Raw genomic sequence first — 19,421 nt, forward strand, 5'->3', positions numbered from 1 at the left:
CTGTTTGAGCTCAGTGAGAGGTGGTATGTGGGATAGTGGTATAATTAGAGCTAGGTTTGAACCCCAGTTCTGCTCAGCTCTGTCACCCTGAATCTCTTGTCTATAAAGTGGGAGAAATAATACTGAATAATCACAGCCGCCATTCACTACTCACCTGCTATGTCATTGTGAAGTGTTGAAGCATATTGTTTGTTCAGTCTCTAGAACAGGCCTAAATTAGGCCAGTAGTGTTCTTCCTATGAGAAATAAAAGTAATGTAAAGCACTAAACACATGGTAATATATTAAGCCTCTGTCTCAGTCCCAGATACATCATGGCTTGCAATGCAGTGTTCTCTCCTCTGCCTTTCTAGTTCATGCAAATGTATTATATGGGGTCATGGGCTGTGTTCTGTTCCTTCTCTGTGTATGTCCCATGTTCATCACAGGCTGACACATAGACCTGTCACTGAACATGACCCACGGAACTGAGAGGAGGCCTCCTAGGTACCCTGGGTGGGTAAGTTGGGGGTGAGTTGGGTGTTTTGAGGTTACTCAGTGTCTTCAGTGTTTTCATCACAGATATGTTCCTGATTGCCCTGTGCTTCTTACCAGTGAGTCCCCAGCCAAGGGCTGTACCCTGGAGCTTGGTGATTTAAATCCCTGGCTCTTCTGTTTTCGTAGGAAGCACCGGAGAGCGCGAGACCGGTCCAGGTCATCCTCCTCTTCCTCCCAGTCATCCCACTCCTACAAAGCAGAAGAATACACTGAAGAGACGGAGGAGAGGGAAGAGAGCACCACAGGCTTTGACAAGTCCAGACTGGGGACCAAAGACTTCGTGGGTCCAAGTGAAAGAGGAGGCAGAGCTCGAGGGACCTTTGTAAGATCCTGCCCCCTCTCCCTTTCTCTGAGCCCCTATTCCTTCCAATTGTTTGTTTATCCAAATACTAGTTTTATTGTCCTTGATACAAGGAATTCAGTCTATAGATCCCAGAATCTGTGGTTCCCCTCTTCCTTAAGCTTTTTCTTTTTACTTATATTTCTTACCTAGAAAGCCTCTTGGGGCTGCTGACCTCATTATTTCCCCTACTTACCTTGAGTCCCTGCTGTGTCTGTAGGGAGGGCCTTGTGCCATGCGGTCCTCTCTGTATGGGCTCCAGACTTGAGCTAGAGACCATTTGACCAGCAGATTGACCAGAGGACTGCTGTCTGTTCTGCACTAGAACAGGATTTGAACAGAAGGCAGGGAGTTGTTTTTCTCCATTCCTGACAGAGTCCTTTGTTCCTTTTCCCTACTTATGCCACAGCAATTTCGAGCCAGAGGGAGAGGCTGGGGCAGAGGCAACTACTCTGGTAACAACAACAATAACAGCAACAACGATTTTCAAAAGAGAACCCGGGAGGAGGAGTGGGACCCCGAGTACACACCCAAAAGCAAGAAGTATTACTTGGTAGGTGTCTGGGATAAGCGGGAAGGGCCGGAGCAGTGCCTTGGGCACACACGGTAGCTGATACCAAGGCTTTAATTGATCTGTTCAGAACTGTGATTAAATACGTGTGCAGACATATTGCACTGGGGCGGGGGGGGGGGTTGTACTTGAGGGACAGCACAGTGCCGGCAAAGATGAGTGTTCTCTTGAGAGCTGGTCCTGGTCTCAGAAGTGTTTTATCGTCTAAGAGGTTTATGGATTCTAGGATAAACAAGAAGGCTTGCTGTGGCCTTTTTAGTCTGTGAGCTTTTTTTTTTTTTTTTAAGTTTATTTATTTATTTTGAGAGAGAGCGTACAGGGAAGGGGCAGAGAGAGAAAGAATCACAAGCAGGCTCCGCACTGCCAGCACAGAGCCCGACACGGAGCTCAAACTCACGAGCTGTGAGATCATGACCTGAGCCAAAGTTCAGAGTCAGACACTTAACCAACTGAGCCACCCAGGTGCCTCATAGGTCTGTGAGCTTTTTAACTGCTAGCCCAACCTCAGCCTCCCTCCAGCCTTTATTCAGGGATGGAGTCATAACCCTCTCCCAAGTCTGCAGTTCCACTCTCACCCCCTCGTGCAAGATAGATAGAAAAGACAGCACAGGGTCTCTGTGAGGGAGGGGAATCTGTCTCCAGAATGAAATGACACTGGGCTCCTCTCATCTCAGCTTCTGGTCACTCCGAAGTAGCAGGCATTTCCCAGGCTCTCCCTGTCTCCCTCATATTGGGGCTCTTCTAGGCTGGATTACCTTGCCAATGAGTAAGTTCTCTCCGCCTTGCTATATATCACTAGCAGGCCTAGGTCCCAGCACGTGACTCTGAGTGTTGTAACCAAAGTAAACTTGCAACCAAGGCTTCATCACCCACAAGAAGGGCTGGTGTTGGTGTGTATTGTCAGTTGCACAGTTAGGAAACAGGTTTTGTAGATGGTTCTGTACAGCCAACTTCACTTTTCTGGGGCTGCTAGGAGCTGAGTTGAGACTCCTAGAGGACCCTTGGACCCTCCAGGGAGGAGTTGGTGTGGCCTAGGATCAGTGCTGGAGTGGCACTGCTATAGGAGAAGGATTAAAGTCCATCTAGAGCCCTTCTCCCTGTCTCCCATCTGCCTTCTGAAGGAGCATTGCTGGCTTCATGCATTTAGGCTGTTGAACAGGCAGCCCTGGTAAGAAGCAGCTGGCCCTTAGCTGAGTTGACCCCTGGAGCCTGAGGTCCTGCTTGTGATGGTTTAGAGTTTTTGAAGCCATGCGGCTCATGAGGGAACACTAACTTCTAGGTTTCAAAATGCTTTCTCATTCTTTCATTGGAGCCTCCTTCTCTCACGAGATCATCAGAACAGGATTGAGATGCAGGCTGTGTTTTTTTTCTGCTCAGCCACACTGCCTCTTTGCATGAAATTAAAGGGGGGATAGAAGATGGGAGGCTGGGTTCTGGTCCTGCCTTTGCCACTTACAGGTCTGACACTGTGACCAAGTCATTTGCCTTTGTTCTCACTTCCTGTTCCAGGCTGGTTGGGGCGGGCGGGAAAAGCTGACATCCCAGCGAGGTATTGTCACTTCCTCTGGTAGCTGCCTGATGTCCCACATCAGACATAGTTTCATGTTTTGGTGTGATTGGCTTTCTCAGACCTGTCCTTTGAGAGATGGTGTGTTAAATAACATGGAGTCACCTAAAGTTGCTAAGCCTTTGTCCTTCCTCTTTTGCATGGTGGAGGGTGATAATGATAGGAGGGTAGAAGTGAGGATTAAATGAGGTCATGGGTGTGAAGGTCTTTCAGTGCTCAGTGAGGGTTTTATCATCATTATTATAATGCCCCCAAGCCACTGCCTTAGAATTCCTAAGGCACACAACAGGAAGATCTTCTTGGGTCTGAATCAGTAGCATTTTTGGACTAGGGCACAGGGATGAGGACACAAAAGGAACACATGGTGGGGTGGGGCAAAAGGTTGGTTTGAGAGTCACATTTGGATGAGAAGAGGGCTCTGGCCATGATTGTTCGCTCCAGTACTGATGGCAGTTTTCCTTCCTCTCAGCATGATGACCGTGAAGGCGAAGGCAGTGACAAGTGGGTGAGCCGGGGTCGGGGCCGAGGAGCCTTCCCCCGGGGTCGAGGCCGGTTCATGTTCCGGAAATCCAGCACCAGCCCCAAATGGGCCCATGACAAGTTCAGTGGGGAGGAAGGGGAGATTGAAGACGACGAGAGTGGGACAGAGAACCGAGAAGAGAAGGACAATTTACAGCCCACAACTGAGTAGGGGCCACTCTGATGGGAGCCCCTGCCCAGGGGAGAGAGGGCGCTGGGAAGATGGCTGGTGAGGAGCGAAACAGAGAAGCCTCAAGATTGCGAAAATCCCACCCCCCTCACCCCCCAGCCACGCAGAATCCTATATCACCGCCGAAAGCATCCCTGGCGCCAAGTCCCACTGGACAGGCGGCCGGCTGAGGGGCCTGGGGGTTGGGCCCAGCTCTGGAGCAGAACACAACACATTGGGCTTTAGCTGTGTTTCTCATTTGTTGTTGGTGTGCGGGGTGGGGGCTGGGGTAGGGAGGGGAGAGCGATACCTGGATTTTGGTTTGTTCCCTATTAGAAACCAACAGTTTTGTTCTTAATTTCATTTGGAGCTAAGAGGACTAATTTGATTTTCAATCTCTTCTCCCTTATCCTGATTTTAAAAGCCCTTCTTCCTTTTTTTTTTTTTTTTTTTTTTTTTAGGCATATGTAGTAACCATAGCAGAAAGATTTAATTTGGGCAACTTTGATTCTTCAAAGAGAAAACAAAGCATGTGAATAAACTTTGAAGTGTTCACCTCAGTTTGGGACCAAACTGCTTGGATCTTTGTAAAAATTGGTTTTGTATGTCGAGGAGGAGTTCAAGGCCTTTCTGACCACCTTGTGTTCCCCTTTTCTGCACAGCCATGTATCCGATGGTGTGCTGCTAACCATATCCCACGTCCCCCCCCACACCCCAATATTTTCTGATTTCTTCTGGGCTGGGCATCCCATTCTCCACCAGCAGCTCCAGTATCCCAAACTTTGTAGTCCTGCTGATCCTCTCAGCAACAGGGGTGGAAACTGGACGGCAGTTTCTGGTCTGTTTTCTAAGAAACTTCTGAATTCTATTATCTTTACAAATATAAGATGAGAAAATAATTTTTTCAATATTTTTTATTAATCTTTTTATAAAATGAAAAGAAACTCCTATGATCGATTAAGGAAGGTGGTTATGGCTGGGTGGTTTGTGGGGGTTTTTTCTTTTCCTTTTTTTTTTTTTTTTTTTAACCTTAAGCTTTAAGTTGAAACATTCTTGGATGTTTGGGGGGAAAACATCCTCTTAAAATGGGTCCTTGTGCTTGCCTTCTGGGGAGGCGGTCCTGAGCAGGTGAATCATATGGCATTTATGCATATGTTATATGCGGACTGCACCCACCTCTTCCCCCCACCCCCAACCTTTGCCTCTTGGGTTGTTGTGCTTCTTTCCCCTTACTTTGCTACATTTCTATAGTTAAGTTGGTTTTACTTGAATGATTCATGTTTAGGGGGAAAAAATGAAAATACCCTTCAAATTTGTTTCAACTCCTCCTGCAAATAAATAAATAAATGAAGAAGGCAGATGTAAATGGACTCTGGTCATTGTCACCCTTAGTGTGGGGGGGGGGGGAAGGGGGGGAGGGTACCTGCCACAACAGCTTCAGGGCAGCTGAAAGACAAATGTCTGTGAGGGCTGGGCCCAGACTGTTGCTCAGTCTTTTCATCAGCTCCGTGCCCAGTTGTTCTGGGAGGAGACTGCCACCCTTTGCTGGCTAGTTAACTCGTCACCCCAGTGGTTTTGCATCATCCTGTAACTTGGACACCCCAAGAGAACTAGGTTTTTTTCCTGTGTTATGGGCAAGGACTTTGGCTTCCAAAGTGGTGGGGTAAAGGTCACGGGTCGTGGACAACAGGTTCAGCCTTCCGTGTTCACCACTGAGCAGAAAGATTACTTGAAAGCCCAGCCTGGATGGGATTGGCACCAGATGGACCCTAAACTTCAGCCCTTACTAGCTCTGAGCTTGGCTCTGAGCAGGAGCCACGGAAGCTCTTCAAGTTCCTTTTTTCTCGCCCTTTTCCCAAGGAGAATCTGGGAGGTGTTTTATGAAACCAAAGAAGCCAGGTGGCGGGAAGCTGGGGTCTCTGCCCTCCTCCTTTGGCCTGGGGTGGGGCTGTGGGAGTAACGTGCCTTCCAGGGACAGCAGAGATTTGGAGTACACTAGGAATAGCTTTGTGTGCGCTAGACAGCCACCTCCTCCACCCAGGGCCTGCCTCAGAGCAGTTGCAGCCTGCTGGGGGCCCCACCCTGGTATGCGCCTCTCCCGCCTCTTCCCCGGCTGCTCAAAGCTTGCCAGCGGGGAGAAGATAGGCCAGGGAAGGCTCTTTGCGAACGGTGGGTGGGAGCCTCAGGGCCTACGGCTGCCAGGGGGAGGAGAGGCGGCTAGACTGTAATTTAAGTGACTAGGTTGGGATAAACACGTGGGGGAGCTGTGGCCCCAGCACTGGCCAGGGACCCTGGAGTCCTCCTCATCCCTGGGTTGGGGGCCGAACCTGCTGAGCCGGGCCGCCCCCTCTCCCACACCCACTCCCAGAATCCGGGGCCCGACCTATCGGCTAGCGTCTCCGCCTCCTTCGCTTCACAACCTCGCAGCTCGTCCCACCCATCCTACCTGGGCCCAGTACTCGGCTGCCTGCGGGACAGTACTGTCCTTCCAGCGCCCGGCTCTGGAGCGCGACCCTGAAGCTATGGGTATGTGCAGAGGGTTTGGGGTGGCGGAAATGGCTCACACCACCGCCCCGCTCTCCCGTTGTCCTCCACGCGGAGCCCGGGATTCTCGCCTAAGCCAGGTGTGCCCAGACCGGTCCCTTCTGAGACGCGCCCCCGCCCGGTCCTCCGCCCGCAGAGGTGCTGGTCCTGGCCGGATACCGCGCGCAGAAGGAGGACGAACTGAATCTGGCCCCCGGGGACGTGGTCCGGCAGGTGTGCGAGGGGTCCGCACGGGGCTGGCTGCGCGGAGAGCTACGGGGTCGTTGTGGCCTCTTCCCCGAGAGGTCGGTGCAGGTGAGGCCGGGCCGCAGGTCGGGTGGAGGAGGGTCTCAGTGCGCGCCCTCAGGAACTGAGAGCCCCCACGTCCCCATGCCCTCATCTCCAGGAGATCCCCGAGGCTCTGCGCGGCGCCGGGAAGGCGCCGAGCCCGCGCTGTGCGCGCCGCCGAGGTGAGCGCCAGGCCGGGTGGGCGGTCGCGCGGAGCCTGCGCGGCTCCGGCCACCCCTAGCGGGACGTGACGGGCGCGGTTCTGGGCGGGGCCAACCGGCACTCTGTGGTCTGTGATTGGTTCTTGGGTACAATGCTCCGCCTCAGGGCGGGGCCTGGAGCTTCTGCTAGGGCGCTCCCGGCCCGCCCCTCTCTCAGCTCAGTGGACTGGGGCTCACAGATCAGCGGCCTCTCTCTCTGGTCCGATCTGAGGTCGCCCCGCCAAATCTCGGGGCCCCCAAAGATGGTGCAAGGTGAACTTCAACTACAGCCCGGAGCAGGCGGACGAGCTGAAGTTGCAAGCTGGGGAGATTGTGGAAGTGATAAAGGAGGTGAGGGGACGAGGTGATGATGAGAGGCTTTGGACGGAGGTGCTGGAGGGCTGGAGGTGCTTGAGGTGCTGGAGCGCTTGCGTCCCCAGGGAGATGTGTGAAGTGAGGGTGTGGGCGATGGGGATGGTGAGGGCGCCGAAACGGGAAAGTGAGGGAGCAAAGGAGGAGGTGGGCATTGGGCAGAATCGGGGCAGAAAAAATGGTGGAAGAATTCTCGAAAGACCCTGGGGCAGAACCAGATGGCCCTGCGTCCTCCTCCTCCCCAGATTGAGGACGGCTGGTGGCTGGGGAAGAAGAACGGGCAGCTGGGAGCCTTCCCATCCAACTTTGTGGAGTTGCTGGACAGTGGGCCCCCAAGTGAGACCTGCACCCTATGACCCCGAGAACCCTTGTGACCAGACTTTGGAATCTCCAGTGACCCTCCCGGTGGCCCGGGACTGTGATCCACACATCCTGACCCTGTGACCCCTTTGACCTCTCCCACGATCTAAACTGAATTAGCAAGCCCCCTAACTTCACTGTCCCCACCAGGCCTTGGGAACCCAGACATGCCTTCAGTCAGCCCCAGTCCCCAGCGGCCTCCCAAGGTAAACTGGGTGCGGTGGGCACAGGAGTGGTGAGTTCCTCTTGGGGAGGTGGAGGCTCAGCTTCTTCCACCCTCCCCCTCCTCCATTAGCTGAGCAGCCTGACCTATGACAGCCCTCCAGACTACCTGCAGACAGGTGAGCACCCAGCCAAAGGTTTCCTGGAAACCCCCTCCTGAGAGCCACCCTGACTTGGGAGAGGGGAACCCCCAACTAGGCTGATGGGGGAGGGAGCGGCTGACTGATCCACGGAGAGGAGTTGGCTTCAGTGGACTGACCTCCCCTCAGTCTCCCGCCCTGAGATCTATAGGGTGCTGTTCGACTACCAGCCTGAGGCCCCAGATGAGTTGGCACTGCGGAGAGGAGACGAGGTGAAAGTACTGAGGAAGGTAGGAAAGGCGCAGGGCAGGGGAGGTGGCCCAGAAGGGTGCGTGGAGAAGCGGAGGCACCCTGGAAGGAAGGAGCTTGGGGATCTGGCTCCCTTCCCCATGGCCTCTTGCTCTCCCAGACCACAGAGGATAAGGGCTGGTGGGAAGGAGAGTCTCAAGGCAGAAGAGGAGTCTTTCCAGACAACTTTGTGCTCCCCCCACCCCCAGTGAGTATGGAGCCAGACACTCAGGTAGGGGGGTGGGGCGTGCTGCTCTGGACAAAGTTGGGGGTCGTGGTGTTTAATGGGCATTTAGTTCCCCCCTAAATGAGGGTGAACTTAGAAATGTGGGGACCCTTCTTCAGATTCTGATAATTTTCTTCTTCACAGATCAAGAAGCTGATCCCACGGAAAGTGGCATCTCGGGAGTCAGGTGGGTGCCCAGGAAGCCTGGGATTTGTGTGGGGGGGTGGATTTTGTTCTCGGTGGGGGTGGGGGGGGGCTCACCAGTTTAGTTGCCCATCCATAAACACCCATAGCTCTCCAGTGGTTCAGTATTATAGCCCCTTAGGAGCTACCTCTATGTGGGTTAAGGACCTGGTTGGAATGTGTGCAGATCAGTGTGTAGGAATCAGTGTATTACTGTGTTCGTAATTTTTTGTGTGTCTTGAGAATGTGGCTATCAGCGTGTTTAGATTCATTTCCTTTTTTTTTTAATTTTTTTTTTAATGTTTATTTATTTTTGAGACAGAGAGAGACAGAGCATGAACGGGGGAGGGTCAGAGAGAGGGAGACACAGAATCTGAAACAGGCTCCAGGCTCTGAGGTGTCAGCACAGAGGCTGACGCGGGGCTTGAACTCACGGACCGCGAGATCATGACCTGAGCCCAAGTCGGCCGCTTAACTGACTGAGCCGCCCAGGCGCCCCATAGATTCATTTCCTTTTTTAAGGAAAGGTGTGGATCAATGCGTCTGCGTCTATGAGACCGTGTGTGTGTTCACACGTCATATAAACGTGTCAGTGAATAGTTCTGTTGGGGTATTTTATTTATCTTTTAATGTAATATTTCACGCAAAACGTACATATGTGCTTTAAACCTCAACAATGGACTCCCGTGAACATTCACGATCTGTCACCAAACCCAAGAACTAGAATATTGCTGATAGTTTGTGTGTTCCTTTTCTTTCCCATTCTGCTACCTACCCCAAAAAGGCAACCACTATCCCGAATTTTGTGTTTATAATTCCCTTGAGTTTTTAAGTTTCCTTACCTATGTATGCGCCTACATAATGTATTGCTTAATTAATTTTTGCTTCTTTTGAGCTTGATAAAAATGATATCTTGTTTATAGTCTTCTGGGAGTTGCTGTTTCCAATCACCATCATATTTCTAAGATTAATCCATGTTGTATGTAGATGTAAATTCACTAATTTTCCTCTGCTGTATAATAGTCCTTGCAGGGAATTTACCACAGCTTCTGTATGTATCTGATCGCCTGATGTTAGACATTTTCATTATTTCTAGTTTTTGTTACAACAAATAGTTCTAACATTCCTGAGCCTCTGTCCTGGTGTGCACGTACAATAATTTCTCTAGGATATAATCCTAGGAGTGGCGCTTCTAGATTATAGGGTTCGTGAATGTTCAGTTTTTATGACATAAAGTCGCTTTGGTTTTCAAAGTGTTGTACACTTTAATATTCCACCATCGGTGTATGAGCTGTATGAGATCCTGTTAATCCAAATCCTCTTTAACAGAGGTATTATCAGCTTTTACGTGTGTGTGTGTGTGTGTGTGTGTGTGTGTGTGTGTGAATCTAGTAGCTACAAAAGAGCATCTCCTTTTGGACTTAATTTGCATTTATTTCCCTGGTTAGTTATAATTAAAGAAAAATTTTTTTAACGTTTATTTATCTTGGAGAGAGAGAGAGACAGAGCATGAGAGGGTTAGGGGCGGAGAGTGAGGGAGACACAGAACCCGAAGCAGGCTCCAGGCTCCGAGCTGTCAGCACAGAGCCCGACGCGAGGCTCCAACTCACAAGCTGTGAGATCATGACCTGAGCCGAAGTCGCTCAACCGACTGAGCCATCCAGATGCTCCTCCCTGGTTAGTTATAATTAGTTGGAGTTCTTTATATAAACTGAATACCAATCTTTTGTGGGTTATATGCCTTACAAATATTTTTTCTCATTGTGGTTTATTGTCTCTTTTTGTATAATGGTGTTCTTTGATGAGCAGGAATTCTTAATTTTAATGCAAACATATCAATCTTTAATGGTTAGCAGGTTTTTCCTTGTCTAAGAAATCCTTCCTGCTCCAAATTCAGAAAAACAGTCATATATATATATATATATATACACATATATATATATGTTTTTTTAATGTTTGTTTATTTTTGAGAGAAAGAACGTGAGTAGGGGAGGGGCAGAGAGAGAGGGAGACACAGAATCTGAAGCAGGCTCCAGGCTCTGAGCCTTCAGCACAGAGCCTGACACAGGGCTGGAACCCACGGACCGGACTGGGAGATCATGACCTGGGCTGACATAGGACACCCAACCGAGTCAGCCAGGTACCCCTTCTTCTTTTTAAGCTTATTTCTTCTTTTTAAGCTTATTTTATTTAGAGAGAGAGAGAAAACATGAGTGGGGGGGGGGGGGCAGAGAGCAAGGGAGAGAAACAATCCCCAGCAGGCTCTGCACTGTTAGTGAAGAGCCTGATGTGGGTCTCGACCTTACGAACCGCCAGATCGCGACCTGAGTTGAAGTCCAAGGCTTAACCAACTGAGCCACCCAGGCACCCCTCGTTTATATTTCTTTAAAACATTTGAAGTGTTGCTTTTTAAAGTGCCTTCATCTCTGTAGCTTTGATTTTTTTGTGTGTATTTTTATTTGTAAGAAATTTTCTTTTAATTTATTTTTTTAATTTACATCCAAGTTAGTTACCATATGGTGCAACAATGATTTCAGGAGTAGATTCCTTAATGCCTCTTACCCACTTAGACCATCCCCCCTCCCACAACCCCTCCAGTAACCCTCTGTTTGTTCTCCATATTTATGAGTCTCTTATGCTTTGTCCCCATCCCTGTTTTTATATTATTTTTGCTTCCCTTCCCTTATGTTCATCTGTTTTGTATCTTAAAGTCCTCATATGAGTGAAGTCATATGATATTTGTCTATTTGTCTTCCTCTGACTCATTTGCTTAACATAATACCCTCCAGTTCCATCCACGTAGTTGCGAATGGCAAGATTTCATTCTTTTTGATTGCCGAGTAATACTACATTGTGTATATATACCACATCTTCTTTATCCATTCATCCATCGATGGACGTCATCCATCGATGGGCATTTGGGCTGTTTCCATACTTTGGCTATTGTTGATAGTGCTGCTATAAACATTGGTGTGCATGTGCCCCTTCGAAACAGCATACCTGTATCCCTTGGATAAATACCTAGTAGTGCAATTACTGGGTCGTAGGGCAGTTCTATTTTTAATTTTTTTGAGGAAACTCCGTACTGTTTTCCAGAGTGGCTGCACCAGTTTGCATTCTCTGTGGCATTGATTTTTAATGAGTGACCCAATTAGAACTTTTTCCATATGGACAAGGAGCTATTTCAGCATCGTTTATTATTTTCCGCGTGTGATTTTTACCCAGCTTTTATAAAATTTATTTCTAAATACCACAGATTTTTTCTTGTGCCTTTTATTTTTATTTTTTTTTCTTGTGACTTTTAAAAAATTAGATATTCTTCTGTTTATTTTGGAATATAGAAATGCATTGATTTTCGTATATTGATTTTATAGCCAGCCACGGTGCTAAACTCTTATTATTTCTAATAGTTTATCTGTGGATTCCTAATAAGTTTTCTTTGAAGACAGTTATGTCATCTGTGACTAATGACAATTTTGCTCTATCTTTTCTAGCCCTTATGTCTTCATTTTATTTTCCTATTTTCCTATAGTGGCTAGGGGCTCGATACATTATTGAATAGAAGTAGTCACATTGAGCATGTTCTGATTTCAAGTGGAATGTTTCCAAACTTCTCCTTTAACAACGATTCTATTTCTAGTTTATTTAGAATATTTATCAAGAGTATGTGTCGAGGGGCATCTGGGCAGCTCCGTCGGTTCATCATCCAACTTTGACTCAGGTCACGATCTCGCAGTTTGTGAGTTCGAGCCCCGCGTTGGGCTCTGTGCTGACAGCTCACAGCCTGGAGCCTGCTTCGGAGTCTGTCTCCCTCTCTCTCTGCTCCTCCCCCACTCACACTCTCTCTCAAAAATAAACATAAAAAATCTTTTTAATTAAAAAAAACCAAGTATGTGTTGAATTTTCTCAAATTGTTTATATGAATCTTTTGAAATGATTCTCTGGGTTTTCTCCTTTATTTATTTATTTATTTTTAATGTTTTTTATTTTATTTTTGAGAGAGAGAGAGTGAGACACAGCGTGAGCGGGGGAGGGTCAGAGAGAGGGAGACACAGAATCAGAAGCAGGTTCCAGGCTCTGAGCTGTCGGCGGCGTGGAGCCTGACTCAGGGCTCAAACCCAGGAACTGCAAGATCATGACCTGAGCCAAAGTCAGACGCTTAACCAACTGAGCCCACCCAGGCACCCGCCCGGAGAGTATGACCTCATCTTAACTTGATTACATCTGCAAAGGTCCCTTTGCAACTGTTATTCAAATGGCTTGACCTTGGAACTCGGGAGGAAACCTTGCATTTTAGGAGCCTTGCACCATTAGCGGTCTAATCTCCTGGTCCCTGGGTACTGATGGCTGACCAAAAATCTGGCTAAATTCTTAAATCAGTTTTAATGAGTTATATTTGTGATTATCCACTTTATCAGTTTTCTAGTTATTTGCATAAAGTCATTCATAATGTTCTTTTATAATCCGTATCTGCACTTAAAAGTCTTTTTTCATTTCTAGTAATTTTTTCCTCTCTTTTTTCTTGTTCAGTCTCATCAGAGACTTGTTAGTATATTCAAGAACTTAAAAAGACACCTTTTCTATCGTACCTTTTGTTTTCAAGGTTCATCCATTTTTCCAGCGTGTGCTATGCTTCATTCCTTTTGGTTGCCCGATAACATTCCCTCGTATGGATGTACCACAATTCATCCACGTGTTTGCTGGTGGACATTGAGATTGTTTCTACTTTTGGGGGCATGAACATTTGTGTACAAGTTTTTGTGTTGACGTGTTTCCATTTCTCTTGGGTGTATGCCTAGGCAAATGATTTCTGGGTGCTGTGACCGCTCTGTATTTAGCGTTGGGAGGAACTGTCAGACTGTTTGCCAAAGCGCTAGTCCCGTTTTCTGTGCCTACCAGCAGGTGCACGAGGGTTCTACTTTTTCCACATCCTCCCCAGCCCTTGTTCCTCTCCTTTTTATGATAATCATCCTAGTGTGTGTGACGTGGTTTCTCATTGTGGTTCTTCTGCTGCACCTCTCTGTGCCAGCTTAGATGTGGACTGTCTCTTCATATGTTTATGGACAATGTATATATCGTTCGGAGAAATGTCTATTTGGATCCTTTGCCCATTTTTAAATTGGGTTATTTGACTTGTAGAAGTTTTTTATTTTTTAATGTTTATTTTTTTAATTTGAGAGACAGGTGGGTAGGGGCAGAGAGAGAGAGAGAATCCCAAGCAGGCTCCATGCTGAGCATGGAGCCCAACCCAGGGCTTGATCTCACAACCGTGAGATCATATTCTGAGCTGAAATCAAGAGTCAGACGCTTAACCAATGGAGCCACCCAGGTGCCCCGACCAGTAGAGTTTATATATATCTTGAGCAAAGTCCCTTATCAGACACGTACTTTGCACATATTTTCTCCCATCCTGTCGGCTGTCTTTGTACTTTCTTAATGGTACCTTTTAATGCGCAAAAGTTTTACATCTTGATGAAGTCTCACTTCCCTATTTTTTTCTTTGGTTGCTTGTGCTTTTGGTGTCATATCTCCGAAACCAGTGCCAAGTCTCAGGTTAACCCCCAAATCATGTGACCTCCCTTCTCTCATGGCCGTGAAAGCTGCCAACTCCTGCAGCCTGGCCTAGGCCACAGAGGGTCGGTGTGGATCATGCTGGCAGAGCAGGGACAGGTGCAGCCGTGGGCAAGGACGCCATCAAGCATAAATGCTTCTCGGATTATCTCATGCCTTTGGTCCATTTCCAGGGCATGGAGATGGTGGTTTTGTCCAGCTTTCTAGTTGCCTTTAGAGGTGAGGATTTGTCTGGCCCTTCATTCGGCCGCGGTCAGACCCCCTGTCATTATCCACTCCTTTACCTCTGCTTTCAGATTTTCTGCTCCTTGCCTCACTCTGCTTCCTGTTTACTGGATCTCTGCTGTTTTGGCTGTGTTGAATCTGCTATTTAACCTGTAGTGCATTTGATTTATTTCAAGAACGCTGTTTTTCGTCTCTAGCACTTTCAGTTTTCTTTCCCCGCCCTCCCACATTTGCCTGTTTGTTCCTGATGGTCCCTTCGTTTCGTGCTCATGTTGCACACAGCTGTGTTCTGTGACAACTCCTGTGTCTGTTGTGTGTTGTGTCTGCCGAGTCCCATTCTCAGGGGCCTCCTTTCTCGTGTCTTTTATGATTTTTGTGTGTGAGCTCATGACTCGATCCCAACCTGAGTGAGTTGTGTATGCCTCAGTAGGGGAAGATTTCTTCCAGAGAGGACTTGCCTCTACTCCCACCAGTAACTACAGGGCACCCACCAGTAGGGACCACTTCAGCCCTCTGGAAGAAAGGGCTCACTGCTGTGCAGCAACCAAGCTTGGGTTGTGTGGAGAGCCAAGGGAGACACCGTGGGGCATCTGCTCATCACAGGCCCAGGCTCAGTAGCCACAGTAGTGCTGCCCTCTCCCTACTTTTCTGGCCTCAGTTCCCTCCTTTTTTTTTTTTTTTTATTAAAAAAAATTTTTTTTTAACGTTTATTTATTTGTGAGAGACAGAGAGAGAGCAAGTGCGGGGGACGGGCAGAGAGAGAGAGAGAGAGAGAGAGAGAGAGAGAGAGAGAGACAGAATCCGAAGCAGGCTCCAGGCTCTGAGCTGTCAGCACAGGGTCCAAGGTGGGGCTCTAACTCACAAACCGTGAGATCATGACCTGAGCCGAAGTCAGATACTCAACCAACTGAGCCACCCAGGCGCCCCTCATTTCCCTCCTTTTTAATGGACCTCCCCCACCTCTTCGAGTTCCAACAGTGCCTCAAAATTGTATCTTAAGGAGGATATAACTGTTCTCCAGTGGGAGGGCCCTATCGAGCACCTGTCAGCCGAAGTACGAGCAGCTGAAGTCAAAGCTGACATTTACTGAGCTTTGACTATATGCCAAATACTCTTCTAAGCGCCTCATGTGAAGGAAGTCACCCAGACCTCACAACAACCCTACCAGATGTATACTGGGTGCATGAGGATGCCGGGGCACAGAGAGGTTAAGTGACTTACCCAAGTTTTCACACAGCTGGCAAGTAATGGAGGACCTCAAAGCCTGGTGTCTGGCAATAGGATCCACGCTCTAGCCCACTATGCACACTGTCAGGATTTGTGCGTGTGTCTGCGTGTGATACTGTGCGTGTGACTAAATGCCAGCATGTGTGCATGTGCCAGAGTGGCTGGTCGTGTGTCCACGAATATGAATGTCCCCGTGTGTGACCGTGTTCGCGCCGATGTCATCTCAGTGTGGCCTTCTCCGACGACCCCATTTAAAATGGACATTCCTGGGGCGTCTGGGTGGCTCAGTTAGCTAAGAACCTGACCCTTGGTTTCGGCTCAGGTCATGATCTCACGGTTCATGGGTTCAAGCCCCACATCGGACTCTGCACTGACAGTGCAGAGCCTGCTTGGGGTTCTCTCTCTCTCTCTCTCTCTCTTTCTCCCTCTCACTCTGCCCCTCACATGCTTATACTCTCACTCTCTCTCTCTCTCTCTCTCTCAAAATAAATAAATAAACTTAAAAGAATAAATAAAATTGACATTCCTCTGCTTATTCTTCCTCAGTAATACCTGATAACTCCAACACATTGCATATTCGACTTTTGCTTATGTCTGCTTCCCCAGTAGAATCTGAGCTCATTTGTTTTGTTTTTGTTTTTGTTTATTGGGTTTTTTTGACAGAGAGGGCGCAAGTGAGTGAGGGGCAGAAAGAGAGAGAGGGAGAGAGAGAGAATCCTACAAGAAGCAGAGAGAGAGAGAGAGAGAGAAGCAGGGCTCACCCAATGCGGGACTCGAACTCACGAAACATGAGATCATGACCCGAACCGGTCAGATGCTTAACCAACTGAGCCGCCCAGATGCCCGGACCTGAGCTCACTCCGATTGCTGTGGGAACATGCTGTGGACAGGGGGGCAGTGCAAGCCAGAGCGCAGGGTGGTGGCTGTTGCCATAGTCTGGGTAAAGATGCCTGTGTCCAGAGCGCTTAGTGGCAGAGGTGGAGACGAGTGATTGAATTCAGGACGTTTTGAAGGTAGAGCAGTCGAGACGGACTGCTGGTTTGGATGTGCAGCATAAGGGAACGAAAGAGGTCAGCGATGACTCGTCATCTGAGCAAGTGGGCAAGTGCGTGAGGGGGTGTCTGGAAGAGAGGCAGGTTTGGGGGATGACAAGTCAGAGTTCAGTTTTGGGTACATTAAGTGTATGATGCCACTTAGCTCCCCAGCTAGAAACAGAGAGGGCAGTTGGACAGTGTTTGCAGCTCAGGGGCTAGAGATGAAAATGCGGGAGTCGTTGGCCTGTTGTTGCTAATTGAATCCTTCAAACTGGGTGAGGTCTCTTAGGGAGTAAATGAGATAGAGAAGACCGAGAAGTTCTACAAAGGGAGGACTGGATTGGGGAAGGTTATTGCTGTGGTCTAGGAAAAAGATGAAGTCTGACCCAGGGAGACAGCCATGGGCACCGAGCAGGAGACAGGTCTTAGAGAAGTTTGGATAGGGGCGCCTGGCTGGCTCGGTCGGTAGAGCGTGCAACTCTTGATCTTGGGGTTGTGAGTTTGAGCCCCACGTTGGGCACAGAATTCTTTGAAAAAGAAAAGAAAAGAAAAGAAAAGCACGGATTAAAAATGGGCAGGATATGAAAGCATGTTCCCTCCAAAGCCTTCCCTGACAACTGTCTTCTGCCAGGTGCCCCTTCAGGTTGCTCCCATGGTTCCCCGTGCCCACGTGGCACGAGGGCGGTAGGCTTCCCCAGAGTTCTGAGGAGGCAGAGTCAAATGTTCATCTACTGTCCCTAGTCCCCTGTGCACAGGACAGGGCCACCAACCGTTAGATGAACGGATAAGGGAGTGAATGGGTGCCACACTCCCTTCTTCCCTCCCAGCTCCTCTTAAGGAACCAAAAAGGATGATGCCCAAAGCAGCCCTGCCTACAGTCAAGAAGCTGGTGACAGCCCCCACTGGGCCCAGCAAACCCAAGTAAGGAGCAGGGTGGGGGTGGGGAGGGTACAAAGGAAAGGCTGCTCCCTGCCCCCCACCTTCTGGTCTGATGGTGATATGTTCCAGGCCATCTTGGATACCCAGTGGAGACAGTCAGAAGCGCCCCTCCCGAGACTCTGGTAGGTCTCGCAGCCCCCCTCCAGCGGGGGTGGGTGAGGAATGGGGGACAGGGACAGGGTGGTTGTGCTGAAGGACAGAGATGGGGAAAGACCCAGAGTCGGGGGAGCTTGTACCCCTGAGGTTCTGCTCTTCTAGGCTCCAGTGGCAGCTTCCTCAGAAGGGGTCCAGGCCACCCTGGTAGAAAGGGATCGAAAACCCAGACTTCCTGGCAGCGCTCTGCCACCAGTCAGGTAAGAGGGCCTGAGACGCAGGAGAGTGAGACTGCTGGGCAGGGTCTGGTTCCCAGGAGTGTGGCGAACAAGAGGGAAGGATCCCAGGCCAAGGGGGACCGGACTCAAACTGTCAAGGTACCCAGCCCTCAACTGAGACCTGACCCGCATCACCACAGGAGGAAGAGCAGAGCAGCCTGGCAAAGGCCCCTCCTGTGAATAAAACCCCTACTCTGGACAAGACTCCCAGCCCAGAGAAGACTCTGTCTCCGGATAAGACCCCCACTCCAGAGGAAACCCTGACTCCAGATAAGGTCCCCATTTCAGAGGAGGCCCGGATTCTGGAGTTCAAGGGCCCAGCCCCAGAGAACCCCAGCCCAGAGGAGAGCCTGACTCTGGACAAGGCTCCCAGCCCACACAGCGTGACTTCTGGGGATGAGGCCCCTGCCCCAGACGTCCCACCTGAGGATGAAGCCCCTGGCCCAAAGATGGCCCTGGCTGGGGATGAGACCCCCACCCTAGAAAAGGTCTTGACCCCTGAGCAGGTGCTCTCTGCAGAGGCCTCCACTAGAGACAACACTCAGCTCCATCACTTCTCTCCAGAGCAAGCCCTGCTGAAGTTCAAGTCTCTCGTGGCCAATGAGGCTCAATCCCAAGAGGTCCATATGCCAGAGGAGCCTGACCTCTGCATGAGGACATACCCTGTGGATCAGAGGGACAGCTCCCCGTTCCAGTCTGAGTCCAAGCCAGGGTCCGTGCCTGCCCAGGAGGTACCTGGGCAGCATGAGGCTACCCAGAAGGAGGAGGCACCCCCCAAAGAGCAGGAGTCCCCCAAAGAGATAGCCCCTGTTCAAAAGAATCCTCATCCTATCAAGTCGACTCCAGACCCCCAAGAGACTACCAGCCTACTTTCTCCGGTCCCACAAAATCTCACGGACAGCAAAAGTGACAGAGGCGATATAATGAGGCTACAGGACGAGGTGGAGTCTTTAAAAAGGTCGCTGGAGCGGATGTGGGTGCAGCTGGAGTAAGTGGGAAGGGGGAGGGCAGGGAGGGAGGCGGGGGCTCTAAGCCTGCCCAGCCCACCCCTTACCCTTGGTCTCTGTCCGCAGGAGGAAGCTGACGGACATCTGGGAGGAGCTGAAGAGTGAGAAAGAGAAGCGCCTGTTGCTGGAGGTGGGTGGGGTGCGGATCCCAGGGGGCTGGGGGCTGGCCCTCCCCTGCCCGCCTCTCCTGACGCCCTCTCCCGACTAGGTGCAGATGAAGCAGGGGACCCAGGAGTCCCGGACCCGGGGCTCCATCCACGTGCAGACGCAGACGCACTGAGGGTGGGCCCGGGAGGGGGACTACGGCGGGACCTGGGGGGAAGTCAGGCCCCGGCCACCCACGTCCTCCCACACGACTTTGAGAAACACAAGAAAGTAAACTGCGGTGTAAGCGCTCCCCGTGCCTGCCTGGTCCGTGCGGGGGCGGGGCCTGCGTGGCGGGGGCGGGACCGGCCCCGCGCTCCCGGCCCTCCGCATTCCTGGCGGTCTCTCCCGGGCACATCTGGCCAACATGTGGCTCCCATTACCGTTCCCAAGGCCTGCGCGCGGCTATTTTTATCCACCGGATGGCGGGGGTGGGTGGGGGGCGTCTCCTTCGGACGT

General features: G+C 50.1%; 2 protein-coding genes across 11 annotated transcripts in view; both read left to right on the forward strand.

Moving 5' to 3' along the window:
- THRAP3 (thyroid hormone receptor associated protein 3) overlaps positions 1-5,068 on the forward strand; it is a 75,925-nt gene extending 70,857 nt beyond the window's left edge. For all 3 annotated transcript variants that reach the window (XM_027059642.2, XM_053211399.1, XM_053211396.1), the window contains exons 10-12: positions 663-858; positions 1,286-1,429; positions 3,484-5,068. In XM_027059642.2, coding sequence (XP_026915443.1) covers positions 663-858; positions 1,286-1,429; positions 3,484-3,705 — 562 coding nt within the window. In that variant the 3' untranslated portion in view covers positions 3,706-5,068. The remainder of the gene's footprint in view (positions 1-662; positions 859-1,285; positions 1,430-3,483) is intronic.
- Positions 5,069-5,176: 108 nt separating this feature from the next.
- On the forward strand, positions 5,177-19,215 carry SH3D21 (SH3 domain containing 21). Of its 8 annotated transcripts, XM_027059647.2 has the most exons (16): positions 5,202-6,228; positions 6,383-6,540; positions 6,632-6,695; positions 6,946-7,064; positions 7,331-7,421; positions 7,596-7,651; positions 7,741-7,786; positions 7,937-8,037; positions 8,157-8,243; positions 8,406-8,448; positions 17,329-17,422; positions 17,510-17,562; positions 17,699-17,793; positions 17,952-18,799; positions 18,885-18,948; positions 19,027-19,215. In XM_027059647.2, the coding sequence occupies exons 1-16, from the start codon at positions 6,225-6,227 to the stop codon at positions 19,096-19,098; spliced, it is 1,995 nt and encodes a 664-aa protein (XP_026915448.2). In that variant the 5' UTR covers positions 5,202-6,224; the 3' UTR covers positions 19,099-19,215. The 8 variants fall into 8 exon arrangements, with proteins under 8 accessions (XP_053067412.1, XP_053067411.1, XP_053067413.1 ...); XM_053211436.1 differs by having other exon boundaries at positions 5,187-6,228; positions 8,157-8,267; positions 18,885-19,215; XM_053211438.1 differs by having other exon boundaries at positions 5,197-6,228; positions 18,885-19,215.
- The last annotated feature ends 206 nt before the right edge of the window (positions 19,216-19,421 follow it).

This window comes from Acinonyx jubatus, chromosome C1 (assembly GCF_027475565.1).
Source record: "Acinonyx jubatus isolate Ajub_Pintada_27869175 chromosome C1, VMU_Ajub_asm_v1.0, whole genome shotgun sequence".
NCBI classification, from domain to species: domain Eukaryota; kingdom Metazoa; phylum Chordata; class Mammalia; order Carnivora; family Felidae; genus Acinonyx; species Acinonyx jubatus.